The 21,296-nt window shown below is 42.1% G+C and overlaps 1 protein-coding gene across 1 annotated transcript; it reads right to left on the reverse strand.

Moving 5' to 3' along the window:
* Positions 1 to 357: 357 nt before the first annotated feature.
* Positions 358 to 19,388, reverse strand: LOC142109937 (tetraspanin-36-like). Its single transcript, XM_075193744.1, has 7 exons — positions 19,250 to 19,388; positions 7,804 to 7,995; positions 6,579 to 6,653; positions 2,033 to 2,128; positions 1,645 to 1,791; positions 1,331 to 1,414; positions 358 to 703 (listed from the first exon to the last, which is right to left on the reverse strand). The coding sequence occupies exons 1-7, from the start codon at positions 19,307 to 19,309 to the stop codon at positions 635 to 637; spliced, it is 723 nt and encodes a 240-aa protein (XP_075049845.1). The 5' UTR covers positions 19,310 to 19,388; the 3' UTR covers positions 358 to 634.
* Between the last annotated feature and the right edge of the window lie 1,908 nt (positions 19,389 to 21,296).

A 21,296-nucleotide genomic window follows, 5' to 3' on the forward strand; every position in this document is an offset into this window, starting at 1 on the left:
TTGAGGCTCTTCTGGTACAACAGCAATTTTACATTTAAAGGGGTCTACAATCCAACTGGCAGCATGTGAATCGGCAGCATTACCCCCAGGAATTTCATTTTTACCCCATCTGGGGTAATTTACCCCTGTTCCCTGACCACTGGTGTAGACAGTATACTTAATGGAAAACTAGGTCTATGAGAGGAAGGGACATTCATTACTGTACATATCGTTTCTGAATCGCTTTCCTAAAATGTGAAAAAGCAATTTCATTCTTGCATTTAGTTGCAGAACCATACCAGAACAGTCCCAATTGTGGGGGAGGAAACAAAACCACAAAAATAAAAACTAAACACAACAAACGCGGTATTACATTAATAAATTTGTAAAAAATTATTTTATTGATCGTTTTATTCCAAAACTATCAAATGCACAGAGAAACATACAAAGATATTTTATAATACATCATTAGTACCAAAGCCTAATGCCATATCCATTTCAAAAGTTCATTTGGAAGTATAGAAAGTTCTACAGTTACATATTTATGCATATTTACACAAGTCCAAAGTGACGTATGCATTGTAAAGGACCCAACGTCATACATTAATAAGAGGCCGCTGTAATTTCCACATCTCGATCATATTCTGGAATGGTTCTAGAGCACTTGGTAGGCTACTGAAACACTTTTGCGATAGAAGACGCACAAGCTTATCAAACCAAGTAGCTGGAAAATAAAAACATATATAATCCGTCAGCGAATGCTCAAGACCAGGTTTACCCAAATGTAACACTCTGAAAGACTGTATTGCTTTTGCTTCATCTTCTAAGGTCTTCAGATCAACTTTCAGCAAAACCAGAGGGGACAGCAAAACCAGGGAAAGGGGGTTGCCTTCTGTGAATCTCCTTTCTCACTTTATTAACTCATTTTTAGGGGGTGGAGAGAAAACACAAGCACACATTTGCGGCGCTACAAACAATAGTACTTGTGTAGTACGTAAACCCAGAGAGTGCGAGTGTCTAGTTTTTTGGGCTTTGTGATGCATATATGGTTGGGCGTATGGTCTGGAGGATCTATTACACCCTACGTGACTGTAAAGATGCCTGTGGACGCACCCATGTTATAGGCTGATCTATTTAGTAGCATACATCAGTTCTGCTAGATCCCAGCACTGTGGATGTTACTCGATAGCACCTTAGCGATATCACTAGTCTCTAGTAAAACTGCTTTGCAAGACCCCTATAAAGCAGACACTGTGCCATTACTGTAGTGGCAACTTGCTGGATACAGACTTCCTCAATAGGGATAAGTAAACAATTTATCTACTTGTATAAACCAGTACACTGTACGTACCTCTATGAGAGCGAGGCCAAGTATCACAATCATGGCAAAGCCTAGCACTTTGTGTACCACAGTCTGCAGCTTTGCTTCACAGCCCTGAAAAACAGAAGTGACCCAAAATTTATTCTCACACAACATGTAGTCATAGCGTGCAACCAAGTACAGAAAACCCAGAACAAATACAATGCACAATCCCACCGCAGGCACCAAGATGTGGACGTCTGCCTGATTTACACAATGTATCAGCACCGTTTCCCCAGTAGAGTCACCAATTGTACAGGGGAATTATCTGACCTCCGCAATATTCTGCACGGACATATTCCTACCTCTGTATAGATCTTGTCGAGAGCGTCTAGTTTTCCCTGACAATCCGTCACGTTCTTCCTACAGCAGCTCAGTGGCACAGAGCCGTTAACTTGAAGCCAGGTTGTGTTCTGCCAGCTGGTGTAATTGTTCACGCCACAGCACTGCAGCTATATAGAAAAAAAATAACACATTATACAACTGACAACTTTTAGAAATGGGTGCACTCAAGATTAAGCTGAAGTTTTAATATACAATATTACAGAGGGTGAAAAGTTCTGCTAAATAAAAATAATTTGTCGTTTAAAGAATGCCTAACCTGCCTGCACAAATGCAGTGCATCAAGATTAAGACCACAGGTTGCTACTATATACAGGTTTCAACAGAACAAAGTCACATTTATTTAAATACCTCTTCTTGGATGAAGTCAACAGCTGAACTCTCTACATTTTTCCCATCGAACTTCTTGAACAAAGCGTCCATATTTTTCTGGAGTTCTGGATCTATCTACAATATAAAATAAGGAATAATTAAAGTGACAGAATGGCAAAAGCAAAGTCATGCACAGAAACTAAATCATTGTAAAATGAATGGACTAACAGAAGAGGTACACCAACACGAGAGCACATTATACCAAAAGTACAACCTAAAGAGTTTAGCGGCTCAATGTGTATCTTACAACGGATGTTAACCATCATCTATAATAAGTGCCTGGGGATGCCAGATTGCAGTGTCAGGAGGATATCAATTTTTTAAACATTCGACTACCTCCTAATGACATTATTGGCAAGTTGTATTCTGACAGCTACAGTTCTTGTGGCAACATTGTCCTATGTGTAACTTTACAATGAAAGGATGAGCCAGACCACCACAGGTTTTCCCACCAAGTGTATCCCACCAACCAAAAGTGAAATCAGAAAAGAAAAAAAAAAAGAGCCACATTCAAACCAGTTACATAAATCACTGGAACTAAAAATATATTCAAAAAATGCCAACATGAGTCATAAGATTTGGTCGTGTTCCTCAATGTTAAAGAAATGAAAGGATGCTCTGGATTTTGATGCTTCTTTTCAATGGGTCTGACTAATGCAGGGAGCCGCGGGTTGTAAAATATTTTACAACAACCCTTGTACATTACGCGGCTCCCTGCATTAGGCATTTAACACCCCTACTAAAAGTACACTCCCAGAAAGTCACATGACTTTGTGTGCCGGCTTCTGCAATCATCGCGATTCTGGGAAGTAGTCATTTCAAAGCTTTGCTGTTAATATGTTTTCGTGAGCCAGCTTCTGCCTTCTGAAGTCGGGTAAGTCTCTGGAGGTTTGGACCAAAGCTTTTCCAGTACCACCGCTCTGCCTGCCACCCAGCAGCCCTGGTCAGTGCGATAGTCCAGGGGATATCCATCCACAGATTCCCTGATCCATAGTAAGAGGACAGGAGTACCAGCCCAGGTACACCAGTAACGGGGTACTTGCAGTGTCAGTTACCCAGAAGAAACCCGGTTCTGGATGCCGGTAAGGAGTCCAGTGGTGGCAGCACGTGTAAGCCCCTCCTACTGCGGCAAGAGGGCGCATTTGGGATAACGAAAGGGAACGTGGCAAAGTTAGCCCAGCCGGTTCCCAGCAACAATAGACAGGGTGGCATAGGTGGTCTATCATGTCACACCTCCCTCACGAACTAGACTTTGGAGGTGGTGCTTGATGACGCAATCGATACACCGTGGACCACTCCTTGCTGTGCAATGACCCGAAATTCGGAGTCTCCCAGACATTTCAAGAGAGTAGGCAAGTATGCATGCTAGGGGAACAAAGTTAAATTCTGCACAGAGGTGCTTCCTCTCCACATCAAATTCCTACCTTCGCATTTTTTCGTATTTAATATACTTCCATATGTTAAATAGATTAAAATATTTCCTAAAGGTTACATTATGCGCTAGAGTTCCAATTTTTATTTTGGAAAGTAATAGTTAAAATATTGAGGGCACCTCAGAAAAGATGGGTAATAATTTAATCTACAAATTCACACATGTTTATTTACTAAATGTGTGTATATTGTATACATTATGACCTTCGTAGGGCGACTAAGATTTCTCTTGTAAAGCACCACAACATTTTTGTTTTGTTTTTGTTAAGAAACCAGTTAAAAACAGACCAAGTGGGTCTGTCAGTCGAACCGTCTTTAACCAACTTTTCTGCATTGTTAAAATATTTTGCTCCTAGTATTTTCCATGACTCGCGGGGGTGCAACAATTTGCGGTTGTGACCGACACGGTTTCACGTCACAATTTTAGATACAGACTGCATTTTTTAGATCTGTGTAGTATGTTCGGTTAGTAGCAGATAATTCTGGAGTAATACACATCTTATGCAAATGCAAGTTTCTAGTTTTGGATCTTTTTTTTTTTCTCTCTCTCCAAACTTTATTAACCCAACATGTGCATAAAGTATCATAGTTACTCATAGATCATAGATACTCGACAACTATTTATCATGCAAGTTCCATCTTCATACCTCCTAACTGCCCCGATTTCCGCGTGACAGTTCAAAATATAGGGCTTTGTCCTGCTGTTTCGCTAGCGGACGTTTGTCCTGCGGAGGAGAATGCTGGGGAAAGGGAGATAGCTAATGGGCATTCTGGCGCCCCCATCGAGACGTGGCCACAACCCATGTTTGGAGGTTTACATCTTCATCCCAAAACCTGGAGCAGAACGAGAGATATTATCTTTTAATGAGCAGCTTTAACTTTAATCCACTTCTTGCGGACAGGCAGCCTTCGCCTCTTCATCCACGACTCTGGGCTCGGTTGTGGTGCCGTTCAAACCCTGGAGGAAGGGCATGAATGCTCATGGGTCTTGTAAATGAAGGTACAGTTGGTACTGTTCTCTCCTTCAATAACTGGATCACCTAATGCCATTTCAGTATAACTTTACCAATTTTCCCACATTTCCGATTCGTTCATGGTGATCTACTTATGAAATTTGAGCGTCGGTCTTCTTTAAGCACAATGCTTCTGCTAATGGTTATCTTGTTGGTGACTTGGTGCACAATTATGTATCTTTTTTGGTCTCTTTCCTCTGCAAAAGCCTCCCACTTGCTATACCTTACTTCTGGATCACGTACATAGGTCTGGCTTAAAATTATTTGCAGCTGAAGCTTCTTTATGTTCCCCTGTTCATATGAAGTTCTCAGTAGCCTCATTGGGTAAATGATTTTGGAGATAGCCAGCTGTCACAATTGCTTTACCCTATGTAATTAGTATATCTGCTTCATAGAGCAGACTTTGCCCGTTTTCACAGCATAAAAGGTCTCTTGCTCTGATATACAATTCTGTTTGGGGTTGTATGGTACGGTGGTCAAAAACAATTCTGGTATTTTTCAGGATGGATTGTGTCTCACCACTTCTGCTTTCAACACCACTAACTGCACACAATATCTTTGGTACTTGCTGCTTATTTGAGAAAGAGATCCTCAGGTACCTTCATCCTTGCTGTGAAGCCGGTAGATTATTGTGTATCTCTGATGATCAACAAATGTCACAAAATACTTATTTCCTCATGGGGAACCAAGGCTTATTGGTCCACACATATCCATTTGTATCAAGTCCAAAGACTGTTCTCTTCTACTGCTGGGCCTTTTGTTTTGCTTTTTTTTCTTGGGTGGGGGTAGGATCTTCTGCAAGGGTGGGAAACATGTTTTCTTGCTATGGAGTTTCTTCACCAAGAGCAGGTTGCTTTCGAGACAAGGCACATAGTACACTCTGTACTAGAGTCTTTCTGCAGAGTGTAGGAGATAATAGACGGAAGACAACTTTTCACCTGTTGCTTCTGAGGTCAAATAGTGTTCATTAGCGATGGTTCTTTCAGCAGGGGTGTAACTAGCGCTTGAGCAGCCCATGCGGCTGCTACGGGGTCCAACAGTGAAGGGGCCCAGGACATATGGGCAGCGTGGTGGCTAAGTGGTTAGCACTTCTGCCTCACAGCACTGGGGTCCTGAGTTCGATGCCTGACCATGGCCTTATTAAGGTCGAGTTTGTATGTCCTCCCCGTGTTTGCCTGGGTTTCCTCCCACACTCCATAAACATACTGGTAGGTTAATTAGTCTTTCTGTGTGTCTATATGTATGTTAGGGAATTTAGACTGTAAGCACCAATGGGGCAGGGACTGGTGTGAGCGAGTCTTCTGTACAGCGCTGCGGAATTAGTGGCGCTATATAAATAAATGATGATTATGGCAAAGATCCAGTTGATTACACTGCAGCAACACTCATCTCACTAACTATTACTTTCTAGTTTCTACCCTATATATTTTAATCTTTAACAACACTACAAACAGTAGATGTCATAAGTGTATGCATAAATATTTTAAAAGTGTCCAATGCAATAAACTGAAAAAATTAATGCATCTGATCAGATGAAAAACAGGCTTGGACTGGCCTCAGTGGCTCTGCAGCATGTTTAAAATGATTTACTTTAGTTTACAAAAAGTATGTTACCAGGAAGAACTACAGCGAGAGTCACCTCTTGTCTTCAGGCATGTTCTGGATACATCAAATACTCTTGTGACCTGCTCACAGACTGCAGGAATTAAGCATTACCATCCAAAACACACTCATACATTCGGATGCTAGAAGGAAAAGTGCATCCGCCGTGCACACTTTGTATTTATGGTATAACATATTGCACTAGACAAAATACCTTGTTTTTACATCTTACAGCGGGTCAGTATCAGCTTTTTGGGTGGTCTGCACTTCACAGCCCACTTCATAGTGAACACCAAAACCTATTGTGCTTTGTGGACGTTTCACAGTTTAGAGTGTAGAAAGGGTAAAAAGTTAAAAGCATAGAACATGACCAACAGGGTAGACATTTCTAACCACAATGTGAATTTGAGAATCCAGAAAAAAAAAAAAAAAAAAAAAGAATCCAAAAATGTCCAATCAATCATAATACATATTCTCACCTTTTCTTTGTATACCAGTCCGAGAATGAGGGCAACCACTCCTGCAGCTAATATAATGGAGATCAGGCACATGAACTGGAGATTCAGAGAGAGGGAACAAAATAAATGTTTTGCTAAAATTGACAAAATAGTGCTCGACAGGGTGAATATAAAAAAATGACCTGGAAGCTCTTTAGCATAATTTAGAGCAGGGGCAGCAATGGGGGGGGGCAATGGGGGGAGGACGGGACCTCTTCAGCATTTGTGGATCTACAAGTCCTAGCATGCCCTGCCTGCCAGCTGGAGGATATTTTGTGTTACACGACATGGAACGCTCTGCAAGCTCTCAAATCTTTAAAGCAGGGTTTCCCCAAACCCAGTCCTCGGGTACCCCAGCAGTGCATGTTTTCCAGATCTCCTTGCTGGAGCCCAGGTGTAATCATTACTGACTGATACATTGTAGCAGATCCACAGGTGGTATAATTATATCACTGTTAGTGCTCCCTAAGGACTGGACTTTGGAAACCTTTCTTTAAAGTCATCTCTGTGTACTAAAGCATGGCCTTTGCACTCATTACTTACTTTCCATCGTATTTTCCTACTTTTTGGACCTTCCATTCAGTAAGTACAAGAAGAGCATAGTGACATAATTGACATCATGGCCCCGCTCACTGCTGCACAATGGCGCAAACACGTCATAGCGCAGCAGGGGGCGGAACCATGACAACGCAAGTCAGGTCCTCAGGACCAGCCAGGCGATACACAACGGCATTAATCATGTCCTCACGTAGAAGGCTAGACGGGATAAGGGAGGATGGCCTACTCTCCAAGGGGTGTGGGAGAACTCATAGAAATTTACATGTTCACCTTTACCACGAGGCTCAATTTAGACGTTGATGCATTTTGTACCCCAAATCATACATATAAAAATTCTGTTGCAAAAAATGTGCACGTGTGTGTGTGTGTGTGTGTTAAGTCGCATCCATCTCAAGAACTGAAAGCACAGCAATATTTCTGCTTTTACTAAACACGTCCTTACTGTACTGTATCTTGGCAGCACCACAATAAGCATGGCAACAGAGTTGTTCATCATGACTCTCGGGTCTGTAGCATGGTAGAGCATAGTGGCAGGTTGCTGCTCTCAGTGTGCAAACAGGAAGTAGTCTATAGAATGTTCAGAACCTGTACCCAACAAGGACAATCTGGAATCCTGGTTTACATAAACTAGAGAGATGATGGTACTCACACATCCCAGGCCACAGCAAGATTCCTGGACAGCAGAGAAACAGCCAAGCACCCCAATAATTAACATGACCACTGCCAAACACAAGATGATGATAGCCGGAAGCATGACGTAGGCATTCCCCAAGAAGTCCTCATATTGCTTGTAGGTGACAATAACCTTTATTCCGACAAACCCCAGTCCGGCCGCTGCAGCCTGAAAAAAATAGATACAGGAGTAATAACATTGATACATTCCAGGACACAAATCAAATCCATATTAGTACCCAACAGGCCAGGTTTTCAGGATACAACCAAGTCAATACCCTGCTGAGCTGGGGGCTAGATGAAAGAGGTGGGAAATAGGACAGGAGACTACAGATCATAAACCACGCAACCGCACATATTCCGGTATGTTTAACGATTGGTCCACCAAGGGATCATACATCATGATTGGAAGAAAGGCAGTCTCACCATCAATGTAGATAAGGGTTCTTTACTGTAAGTGTGGGGGTTCTTTACTGTAAGTGTGGATAAGTCCTGGAATTCGTTACCACAAGAGGCCATGGTGGCAGATCACTAACAGACTTTACAAAATGGATAGGATGTCTTTCTAACATGAATTGGCATCTGTAGCTATAATTCGTAATCTATCTGAATGCCATTCTAGGGGGTGTAGAAGGATTTACCCGACCCCTCCCATCGACCGTGAGTTAGGCACCGGTGCTTTATTTTGTCTTCGTCTGGATCAATGCAATTCAGATCGAAGACCGATTGAAATATACTAAGTATTTTATTTTTATTAATTAACCTAACTATATCCCTTGAAATATTCCCATTTTATCAGTATTAACCAACTGCACAGCAAAATGCAATGTTTCCCCCCGTTCTATTCATGTTTGATTCAATTGTCATCACTACTGTTTGCCAGGCTCGGTTCTCCCAAAACCCGAACTAAGCAGATCAGAGTACCTAACCAGCTCGGCACTTTTGCACACCCTCGGAATTGAAAACGAGGCAAAACGTCGTTGGATCTCATGAGTTTTTGATTCAATAAGTACCGCCCTCCACGACGATCCAGTGCCATGTCACAGATACACACAGAAGGGGTAGCTCATTTCTTGGCAGTCTCTAGTGCAGTTGGGCAGAATCATAGCTATAAAAGAAGGAGGGGCAGCAGAGTTCTCTAAAGTCTCCAGTGACATTCTACTGAGTTACAGCTCACACACAAACAGGACAGTTCCATTTCTCCATTGCCAATTGTCATTGCTGAAATAGAAATAATAGGGCTGGCAGTCTTGTTCTAAATCTGCAGTGACACTGTACTGTGTTATCAAAATGGATTCAGAGCAGTAGACAGAAGACCAGGAGCACCAAGCAGCTGCTGGCACCAGTCATGATGATACTAATCCCTCTACATCACCTGCTAAAGCCTATGTTAAAGTGCATAGTGTTTTTAAGTCAGGGAAACAAAAATGTAAAAAAAAAAAAAAACACACCTTCTACCTTGGTAAAGAAAAAAAGACCTGTAATCCAGGCAAAGTTGACTGCAGAAAAAAATAAAATTGCCAACAAGCCATTATACACACGCAGTGGCAAGGAAAGAATGAGACCTTTGCTTTTCTCTTCGAGTGCTAGTTCTGCAACTGTCACTGAGGCATCTTCTTGTAAGGTCAGTCATGACCAAGCAAGAATTTGTCATTTTGACTGTAAAAGTGGGGTCCAAATACTTTTACGTGTAAAAGCCGAGCTGGAAGAAACCAGTAAGGCATTAGAGGAAAATTTATGTTCAGATTCAGAAATTACAAATCCCTGAATATAGTCTATCCACGAGTGCTATGTGTAAGCCTGACCTGTCTGATAGTGTACCCATAAAGAAGGCCCCTTTCAGCATTTCTGCAGATGTGTGCACGCGTAGCCCAAGTGTAGTCGGCGATACACAAATTGAGGATGCCACTTTGGAATTGCAACAAGATGAGGGGGATATTTGTGTAGCCGACGCACGTGCTGATGAGGATGAGGTTGTTTGTGCAAGTCCTGCGCCGGTGGAAGCAGTTCTGGCACGTGATAAGAAGAAGGCCATTGTTATGCCTGGACACAAGACCAAAAAAATCCACTTCTTATGTGTGGAATTATTTTTACCCAAATCCTGACAACAGTTTTATAGCCATTTTGTAAAGCCACAGTCAGTAGAGGTAGGGACCTTAGCCATATTTAGGAACCTCATCCATAATAAGCGATTTGAAGAGAGTTCATGACAATGACAGTTCAGCATCAGCTAAGTCCCTTCTCTCAGCTAGATCCCGGCACCTGCAATCTACACCCACATAAACAGAATATTTCATAGCGCTTTACAATTGGGGACAAACACAGCAATAAAACAATACTGTAAGGAGGTTAAAATTGTCTGAAGGGGTAGGTTGTCAGAGAACACTTGAAGTATTAAAAACCAGAGGGAAGTCTTATTGAACTGCACAAAGTAAGAAAAAAGAAGTCCACCGTAAAATCTCTCTCCATTCCAGGTGCCTTCTTAGAGAGTTAGAGGAGCAAGCAAATCACTACACTGTATACAGCGCAGTGGTAATCGGTATCCCGATGCTCAAGATACCGACAAGCATTATTCCTACAAAAAAAAAAAAAAAAACCGACATGACGAGAATATACACTTACCTTGACAGCGACGACGTGGATTTGCAAAGACTCTGGTGTGTGTTGCGTGGTAATTCCGAATACTCTGCATGCTGGCGCTGGAATGTGGCGTCACCGGACACATTTAAAGAGATATGTTAATCATAAGGTTAGGGTTCCGATACTTACCTAAGGTCAAAATCCAGCACCTTCGGAAGTACAACGCGTCGCATACCAGAGTCTTCGCAAGTCCACGTCGCCGCTGTCAAGGTAAGTGTATATTATCATCATGTCATTTTTTTAATAAATCGTTTTCTTTGCATAGGAGTAGTGCTCGTCGGTATCTCGAGCATCGGAATACCGTACCCCACCCGCATGCAGGTATACTGTGATAATTACAATTACTGGTTTAGTCATCAGGGCAAGAAAACATTTAGAGTTCTGTGTAGGCGACAAGAGAACGTTCATAGGATGAGAACACTCTAAGGCAGTGTTTCCAGGGCCGGATTTACCACTAGGCAACCAAGGCAATTGCCTAGGGCCCAGCGGTCCCCAGAGGGCCCTCCCAGGGCTGGTGGTGAGACCACCCTTTACAAATGGGCCGCTACTTATGGGCCAGTGCTATGTGCAACTTATGGGCTAAAGTCTGCCAGCCAGCCCCTGAATAGGGGTATATGTTATGCTAAAAAACTATAGTGCTCTGGATTTTTTCAGGGAGGGGGCCCCAAACCAGTATCTTGCCTAGGGCCCCATGAGGTCTAAATCCATCACTGAGTGTTTCTCAACTCCAGTCCCCAGGACCCACTAACAGTGCAGGATTGCCAGGTAACCAGTGAAATAATTATACCACCTGCTACACTGTGTCAGTCAGTAATGACTACACCTGTGCTCCAGCAAGGAGATATGGAAAACATGCACTGCTAGCGGGTCCTGAGGACTGGAGTTGGGAAACACTGCTCTAAGGGGACACAGTGAAAGGATTAGCAAAGAATCGCTGAAGTCAGAACAGCATAATGTGACTTGGTCAGAACCCCAGGTAGGCAGTGACTGCTGACTGCGATCTGTTCTAGAGCAATTTCCATGGATGTTAATTCTTCTTCTCTGGTTCCTCACAAAGCCTTTCAGGCCCTTATAGATAACTTGCCGGCTGCTGACATGTTGCCCACACGTGCACCGTGTTGTAAGGCTCGATCTGGTTGAGAAACAACCTATACTTTGGTAAGCCAAACTTAACACGAAGGTTAGAAACATATTATCCACCCATCTGCCTTGTACAGTTTGGCCACTCAAAATAAATAAGCTGGGTCCCAGAGAGGGGGGGGGGGGGGGGGTCATATTCCTCATAAACTGACCCCCCAGTATTAAAGGGCTTTTCTTGTTTCAATCCCAAAGCTGTACACTGGAAAACAAGTTTTTAAACCAATATACTCCACAAGTGCAGGGTCTTGAGGCTTCCTGTCTAGCGCAGTTAGCTGCTGTGAGACCCAACATCTAAAATCACACTCAGGAAGCACCTGCCCCGTTTCACAGCAGAGTATAAGAACTTATTTGTTTATTTTTTAAACAACTCTCTCTCTCTCTCTCTCAGGCTGGGTACACACTGCAGAATTTTCCAACCAATGTCATCTACAACAATTTTATCAATGAAAAAAAAAAAAAAAAGGCCCCGATCAGCATGTTGATTCCTGTGTACACACTATACATGTTTTAAAAGATTTACCCTCAGATCTGTGCTCTTCATCTGTCATAATCATGGGCTGAAAAGATCATGACTCATGATCCTGATCGTGAGCTCGTACATTCACTACAGGATTAGAACCAGATTTTTAGTTCTGCTGAACAACCAAAGGAAACAATGATTGGTTCTTTGTAACGATCATCGTTCATTGTTTAACTATAGACACTTATGTGATGTTAGCCCAAACGGTCATTTATCGCTCGATTGACAACACTGAAGTGTGTACCCAGCTTAAGAGGAACAAAAAATAAAGTTTAAAATGCAAGCCAAAAGGTTGAGATACAATTGTCTGAAGATCACAACAGATAAATGGTTAAGTATTGCTAAATTGGGAACTAAGGTCACTATATAGAATATACATCATACACACACACACACACACACACACACACACACACACTCCTTAATACACAATCCATTGTTTAAGTCTGTAATAGCATTCTGATAGTGAATCATGACTTACTGGATAAGCTTTGAGCTACAGTAAGTGGGTACTTGTTGGATGTATTCATTATGAGGTACACTTCCATTTTACTGAACCAGTCTGACATGGGCCTCAAATCGCTAACGCTGGGACCCTGCTCCTTCCACTATATAACTCTCAGTCTGTGGCTTCCTGCTGCCTCCTTTCCCCTTCTCACATCATGTCACTGCCCCTGTCACATGCAGCCCTGTCCTCACTAACACATCACTCATCTCCTGATATAATCTGTGCTGCTGGGAGACCCTGCTGCTTCCACTATATAACTCTCAGTCTGTGGTTTCCTGCTGCCTCCATTCCCCTCCTCACATCATGACCGGGGCCTGATAGGCTAACTAGGCTGCAGCCTAGGGCGAGAGACTTTGGTGAAGGCTCAACATTCTTTGGGGTGCAAACTTGTGACCGGTTGAGGTATAAACTGAAATTAATTTTCAAATATTTGAGAACAGCTGTTCTCCAAAGTAAAAAGAAAACATGAAAGTAAAATGAAGCTTGAGGTATTTCCTAAAGGCTAAAGCCAACGAGTCATCCTTGGGCATGCGCTTAAGAATAAGCAAGTAGGACAGAGAGGGATGGCAACTGGCACAGGTGTGACAGTCCCTCCATTCTCAGAAGCAGAGACAAGTGGAGTTGAGTTTTTAAAACACAGGATCATAAAAATTTGTTTGGGGGCGAGGTGTTCAGGACACCAGATTTTAAATTAAGGATGATCATGACACTGCTACTGTCTCATGCAGCCCTGCCCTCACTTAATCTGATGAATATAAAATAACCATTAAGGTTAGGGCAGTGGATCCCAAGGTTTCTCAGTTGAGGCACCCCTAAGCCCTTAATTTATTCAAGGCACCCCTAAGCCAAAATAATTATCAAGTAGCCCCCCGCCTTGCTTTTACCACCAGCCCTATGTGGGTTAAAAACCAAATGTAATACTATATATATATATATATATATATAAATATTTTATCATCTCCTTGTAAAAGGAGAAATATTTGCATATATCTGATGTAAAACAGCATTATTTAAGGAATAGTGGCATGCAAATTTCACCTTGTGCGTCCCTGTAGGCCATGTATGCATCAGGACTGTTGGTTTATAGCACAGATACAGCCAAATACGTAGAGAAAAATATTCAACTTGTATAAAGCCATTTTGGTCTTATCGGCTCTCTTCTGTGCAAAATATGGAACAATGGTTTCTATAGTCTAAAGCAGGGGTGTCAAACTCAAATTCATCGGGGGCCGCATCAGCAGTTTGGTCCCCATCAAAGGGCCGGTTGTATCTGTAGGTCTATGTGCCCACTCTTTATTATCATAAATTAATGTCACTGCATTCAATTATTACTGTTTTTTGTAATAATGTAAGTAATAACTAGCTCTGAAAGCAGAAACATAGTCAGAATAATGACAAGTAGATATTCAAATGTACAATTATTGTACAATGCATTGAAAAATGTTTTTTGGTAACAAACATTAATTTTTTTTTAAACATACAAATATTGCCAAACACTGTTTATTAAACATATGGAAAACACAAGGCATTACCTTTTTTTTTTAACTTTTCTGACTAGATGGCTGACATCGTTTTCCTAAGGTCAGTCCATCGATGTCTGGCGTTAGGTCTTGTGCTGTAGCAATCCGCAAAACAGCATGGAGGTTATCATCAGTGATGCGTGATCTGAGCTTGGTCTTGTTCAGATTCATGACTGAAAACATCTGTTCACATAGATAAGTGCTCCCAAACATGGCCAGAACACGTGCAGCTTGAAGTCGGAGCTGTGGCATCAAAGCAGGGGGGAGGAGACGGTAAAAGTCATCGACTGTCGCATCCTGGAACTTCGCTTTCAGGCTGCTGTTGGACTGAAGTTCTATTAATTCCATTTGAAGGTGATGTGGTGCACTGTCAACATCGATGTTGAAGGGATTGGCAAAGCTGGTAAAGGTTAAGTTTTGTTCTTTAAAATCAGAAAAGCGTTGATTGAATTCATCAATCAGCCGATTCACTTTGGTACCCAATCGAGCACATGAAAAAGTACCTGGGAATGAGGTTGAAATGCTCTGGCAGATAGGAAAGTGGGCAAGACTGTCTTTTTCAAGCTGTGACTTCCATAGGCGCAGTTTCTCCTGGAAAGCTGTTATTGCGTCATACATTGAGGTTATGACTTGTTTGCGGCCTTGCAGCCTCAGATTCAGTTGGGCGAGATGCTCTGTTATGTCACACAACATGGCAAAATCGCACAGCCAGTTTGGATCTGACAGTTCTGACAAGGGCTTCCCTTTACTTTGCATAAAAAGATTAATGTCTTCCAAAAGCTCAAAAAATCTCTTTAGAACGGTGCTCCTACTCAACCACCTTACTTCTGTATGGTATGGCACATCTGTATGTTCCATGCTCACCTCCTTCAAAAATTGTTGGAACTGACGATGATTCAGACCCCGTGCACGCAGAAAATTCACTGTTTTCGTGACTGTGGACATTATGTTATCCAGTTGCAGAACCTTGCCACACAGAGCTTCTTGGTGGATAATGCAGTGATAAGTTATCAGCGGCGTGTGGCAATTACTTTTTTCCATTTTCTCTTTTAACAGTCCAACCAAGCCATTTCTCACTCCACACATTGCTGGAGCTCCATCAGTAGTAAGTCCCACCAACTTTTCCCAAGGTAATTTCATTTTATTTACGGATTCCTCCACTGCATTGAAGATGTCCCTCCCAGTTGTTGTCCCATACATGGCGACCACATCCAAGAGCTCCTCACTGACAGACAAGTCTTCCTTCACACCTCTTACAAAAATAGCTAGATGAGCTGTATCAGTATTGTCAGTGCTTTCATCAACAGCTAATGAAAATGCCACATAACTGCATGTCTCTTCAGCCAACTTTGTTTTAAGATTACAGGCTAGGTCCCTGACTCGGTCTGTGATGGTGTTTCTTGACAAGCTGACATTGTTAAAAGCCTGTCTCTGCTCAGGGCACACCTGTTCACATACCTTCAGCATACACTTCTTTAGAAAATGCACCTTCTGAAAAGCACTTTGAAGCTCGCGCAATTTCTTCAGCCACAAGATAGCTGGCTTTCACTGCTGCATCATTTTTTGCTGTCATTTTTGAAAAAATATTCCGTTGAGAATGCAGGCTACCTTTTAATTCTTGGACCTTTTGTTGCTTTTCCTGGTGGCTAAAGTTAGCAAATTTGGCTCCATGTTTGGTCTCAAAGTGCCGGCGTAAATTGTATTCCTTCATCACTGCCACTGCCTCATAGCAAATAAGACATACCGGCTTGTCTCCATTAATCACAAACATGTATTCACTTTCCCATCTCTCCTGAAATTGCCTTCCCTCTGCATCAACTTTTCTTTTCTTGGACATTTTTGGGGTATTTGATTGTAGTTTATGGTCCCTATACCACTGTAAAGTGACATGGAAGTGGTCAGTATATCCAAAGTTTACCGCTCCACCTGCCTTATATGTGCCCAGCCATCTGCCCCCTTTTAAAGTGCCCAGCTATGTGCCCCCTTTTATAGTGCCCATGCCCAGCCATCTGCCCCCTTTTATAGTGCCCAGCCATCTGCCCCCTTTTATAGTGCCCAGCCATCTGCCCCCTTTTATAGTGCCCAGCCATGTGCCCCTTCCATTTACTTTACTTACCTTTTACTTCTTTCTTTCTTTTACTTCTTTCTTCTTCAGTCTGGCTCCTCTCCGCGGCGTCCGCGCGCTCCTCTGATCCCTGGAGATGTCGGACGGACGTCACGTGATGACATCACATCCGACACCCAGGGAGCAGTGCGGGGCAGGAAGAAGTCGGGCCAGGTCCCGGAAGGTAAGTAAAATTTTTTTTTTTTGTTAACTTGAGGCACGGAGTAAATTCATTGAAAAAAAAAAAGGGGAGGCTGCAAGGCTGGCGGCGGCTCCGCGGGCCATCAGACGAGGTCTGGCGGGCCGGATTTGGCCCGCGGGCCTTGTGTTTGACACCCCTGGTCTAAAGGGTCTATTTATCAAAGGAAGAAAAGCCCTAAATCCTGCAAAAATGGTACTTTTTACTGGCTTGAGGGCTTCTCCCTCTTTACCAAAACCATCTCTGGGGGCCTCCTGCATCAAGTCTAGGGGGTGACCACAGAAAGAAAAAAAAAAAAAGCTTCATCACTGTTGACGTTTGTTTGCTAAACTGCCCAATAAGAGATTTTAGATCACTGCTTAGAAAGTCTTATTGGAGGTTTCTTGGTAAATCGACCCCCAGGAATTTTATTAGGATCGGCTGGGTCTCTGAGTTATAAAAAGGTCACACACTCATCTCCAGCGGCTCGGCCCGTTCCAATGATCTGGCTACAAGATGTTCTATGTCCACCCACTTTATACCGGGAGGCATCCTGAACAATTAGGAGATGAAGAGTGAATGCAGACAAGAGTGCGGACTGTAGTAAAGTTCACCTTAAAAACGAAAAGTTTACAGAAAACTTTGCATCATTTAAAAACGAAGAAAATCAAAAACCGCTACCTCTGAAATACCCCTGTACAGCACCATGTAACAGGATGGGCAAGTAAATGGGTTAATACAGTGGCTGGAATGCTCTCCACAATCTCGGCCTTCGATAAATCTGGGGCCTGGGTTTTGTAACAACTTCTGCTGGCCCCAAAGACCCAACTATTTTCTACACAGAATTCGGACAGACGAGGGGGCAGACTTCACGGCGCTCTTACAGCCCACTTGGGGAGTAAGACCGGTGGGTCTTAGAGCAGAATCACATGTTAAAAGATACTTCTCCTTCATATCAGGGTCCATTGCCATGGGGGACATTACAAGCAATGGATTAGAGATTATATGACACTTATTCAATATTATATGCATCTGCATATGTTCGCGTGGGTTTCCTCCTGGTGCTCCAGTTTCCTCCCACAATCCAAAAATATATTAGTAGGTCTATTGGCTGTTATCAAAATGACGTGTGTTAGGGAATTCAGACTAAGCTCCAATTGGGCAGGGACTGATGTGAGCGAGTTCTCTGTACAGCGCTGCGCAATTAGTGGCGCTATATAAATAACTGAAGATAGATTGGCCAAGAACAATAAGACAATAACATTCACCCACTATATCCAAATATGTGGCACATTCATAAAGAAAAAACCAGTAACAATTATTGGTACTGGATCTGAGTTCAGAAGAACGTATTACTCAAGACAGAATGCAGAAATACAAATAAGTGTAAATACACAACAAAGTATAAGACTGGGAGATACAGGCAGACATTTATTTCTTAACACTGAACAAATACTCAGAGGAACGTAATTGCATATGCAAATATTAGTATCTATTCTTATTCTGTCCACAAACAAACATCTCGTGATCCATATGACAGGTGAAGACACAAAAAGTACCTGGAACTTGTACCCACAGTATTAGCATGGTCACTAATAAACAAAACACATTTATTGCCCCCATAAAGCATCATCCTATGTATTCCTGTGTATGTGTCACTGATTGTTCTCAGCTCTGCACAGACTCCAGCGTGTCACTCTCTGCTGTACGTTGGACCTGTCTGTGTACAGCAAGAGCCGGACTACTGAACCCAATAACTGCACGTCATAACAGAAATCACCAGCAGAGTTCTCTCCAAGGTTTTATTTTTGATAAATTATCTATTTGGGGAGACCATATGTTATGTTACAAGGAAACTTTTCTGCATTTTTAAAATACTTCAAAGACATGTTAAAAAAAAAAAAATCCATAGAAGACAAAATGGTAAATTACCATCTGGTTGGAACCAGAAACTAAACTAAAACGTATTCTGTATCTGCATGTGGCTAGACCAGTTCCTGAGAACGCTGGGACAGCAACGATAATTACGGCTTTGCCGTGGGTCAGGCGATTATAGTGGTAACACTGGCCTGACGCAGAGATATCAGGCAGTTGGCTCAACTCCATCTCCCACCGCCTCTCCGTGTGCCATCAACGACGCACTCCTGATAGCTGCCCGGAAATGCCAGGCGCCAATGGTTGCTTTTATTATTGGTGACTGATAATGTTGCCACCGTACAGTAGCCGCATTCACTTTCCCCACCACCAGCTACCCTTGTTATTCCGCTACCTCATGTATCAAGTGTTCCCCACGCCTCTTAGATTGTAAGCTCATTTGGTCAGGACCATCTTTATCTTCTGTGTCACGTCATTGTATGTTTGTGTCAGCACTATGTTAATAAAAGAGAATGTTGCAGCAGGTCTCCCCAAAATCCCAATAATGACTATCAAAAACCATCTCTATCAGCCAGAAGACTACTAATGGCCAGAGTGTGGCCATTGTCCGACTACACGGCACATGGGCACAGCATGGGCAAACACCAAGCCAGCTGCTCATCTCCCTGGCAGAGTGACTACATGAGGGGCGATAACTAAAGATCAGGGTTTAGCTGAATAATACTTCAGCACCTGAGGACTATGTGATCATGGAGCTACCAAGACAACTATATTCATTTACATTGCAATTAACTGGATTATTTTATATACTATATATTAATCATCAGTGCCAGGATTCTTAAAAATTCTTAGCACATTCAAATTTAGCAGTACAACAGGCTAATCACAATTCAATTACAGGGATTAAACAATGCACCACAGTAGATGTACACACTTACCACAAACACCAGGCTGAGCAGTAAGATAAAACTCTTGGAGAGAAATATTCCAAAACCCATTGTGCTGTGTGTGACGACTGAACTCCGGCTGCACTGAGAGCTGTCTGTACAGAGTCTGCACCTCTCCTATATTAAACCCTCTCTCATGTGACCATCACTCACATTATTCCCAGCAGTCACATGATTCCTCCCCCTTCCCCAACTCTCTGGCCTCAGTCGTCTAATATACCTCAGCTGGATGATAAATGTCATCATTTCCCCTGAACTCTCTCTGGATACATTTTACAAACCTTTGTGAAAGTAGAATATTATTGTTCACAATACTGAGTGCTCTATGTTTGCACTTTTATGTTGTCTTGTATCACAATGCATTTGTAAAGTACTATCACTGTATAATTGTTTATTTCTGTCTTGTAAACACAACACAGACACATAACTAGGTCAGGTTAAGAAAACACTATTTTTGTAATGCTGCATGGAAAAGCTGTGACTATGGGGCACAGGTCCCCTTCCCCAATCCATTGAAATATTGAATTAATATAACAATTTTTTTTTCTAGAAAGGAAAATAAAAAAAAATATATAATATATATATATATATATATATATATAAAGAAAGATAATAAGCAAAAGGCGCTTAGTGCAATATTAAAAAAACACCAAAATGTGTGACAATGATTTACATATATATGTGTGTACCTCATACACCATATAAATATAAAAAAACATACAAATTTGCGCAGCAGGCAGCTCCTCAAAAAAAAGCACTCATTTGCAAGCGCTCAAATAATTCTAAAAGACAAAAGAAGAGAAGCGCCACGCATAGAGTATTAAATGACCAACAATTAGTCTTCTCAAAGTGGCAAACAAGTGAATTGGCCTCGTACCAAAAGACAAATAATAAACAGCTTATCTGTAATTAGATTCCCGACATCCTATATAGACTCCTTGATGTCCAGTCTTTATGGTTCCAGAAGTTCAGATCACTAGGGACTCAGAGCAAAACTATTATGGTGTAGTATGCCAAATAAGGCTACCAACAATTCCTCAGAACTGGGTACCAACACAAGCTCATAACATTATGATCCATAAAAGTGTTTTATTACAAAGATAAAATCCTTAATGTATATAAAATGCGCCCGTACATCATATAAAACAAATATAGGCTTATCTGCAGTCTTTCCTGATGGTAATCACGGATCTCTCAAAACCACCTGGCCGGGGTAGATGTGGTGATCCAGGGAAAACAACACACAGAAGACGCCTTATCCCCCTCAACGCGTTTCGTCACTCGACTTTTTCAAGAGGATTCTGGGTATGTAGTAATATACCCACATACCCAGAATCCTCTTGAAAAAGTCGAGTGACGAAACGCGTTGAGGGGGATAAGGCGTCTTCTGTGTGTTGTTTTCCCTGGATCACCACATCTACCCCGGCCAGGTGGTTTTGAGAGATCCGTGATTACCATCAGGAAAGACTGCAGATAAGCCTATATTTGTTTTATATGATGTACGGGCGCATTTTATATACATTAAGGATTTTATCTTTGTAATAAAACACTTTTATGGATCATAATGTTATGAGCTTGTGTTGGTACCCAGTTCTGAGGAATTGTTGGTAGCCTTATTTGGCATACTACACCATAATAGTTTTGCTCTGAGTACCTAGTGATCTGAACTTCTGGAACCATAAAGACTGGACATCAAGGAGTCTATATAGGATGTCGGGAATCTAATTACAGATAAGCTGTTTATTATTTGTCTTTTGGTACGAGGCCAATTCACTTGTTTGCCACTTTGAGAAGACTAATTGTTGGTCATTTAATACTCTATGCGTGGCGCTTCTCTTCTTTTGTCTTTTATATATATATATATATATATATATATATTCCGGGAGAGCTGGCAATTCTCCTGCATCTGCCGGCTTGGAGGGGTGTATGGGCGGCCCGTCACGATTCACGTCATTTTGGCCATGCCCCCAGAGATATAATGAATGCTTTGGGTCTATTTCCCACTGTAAAAAGATCCCAAACAGACATACATCACTGG

Source organism: Mixophyes fleayi, chromosome 1, assembly GCF_038048845.1.
Source record: "Mixophyes fleayi isolate aMixFle1 chromosome 1, aMixFle1.hap1, whole genome shotgun sequence".
Classification (NCBI taxonomy): domain Eukaryota; kingdom Metazoa; phylum Chordata; class Amphibia; order Anura; family Limnodynastidae; genus Mixophyes; species Mixophyes fleayi.

Excerpts from the sequence above, each read along its gene's own strand:
- LOC142109937 (XM_075193744.1), bottom strand. The coding sequence starts at position 19,309 with ATGGGTTTTGGAATATTTCTCTCCAAGAGTTTTATCTTACTGCTCAGC. Across the intron at positions 7,996-19,249 it reads TGCTCAGCCTGGTGTTTGTG|GCTGCAGCGGCCGGACTGGG; the intron begins GTAAGTGTGTAC and ends TATTTTTTTCAG. Across the intron at positions 2,129-6,578 it reads GACTGGTATACAAAGAAAAG|ATAGATCCAGAACTCCAGAA; the intron begins GTGAGAATATGT and ends TTTATATTGTAG.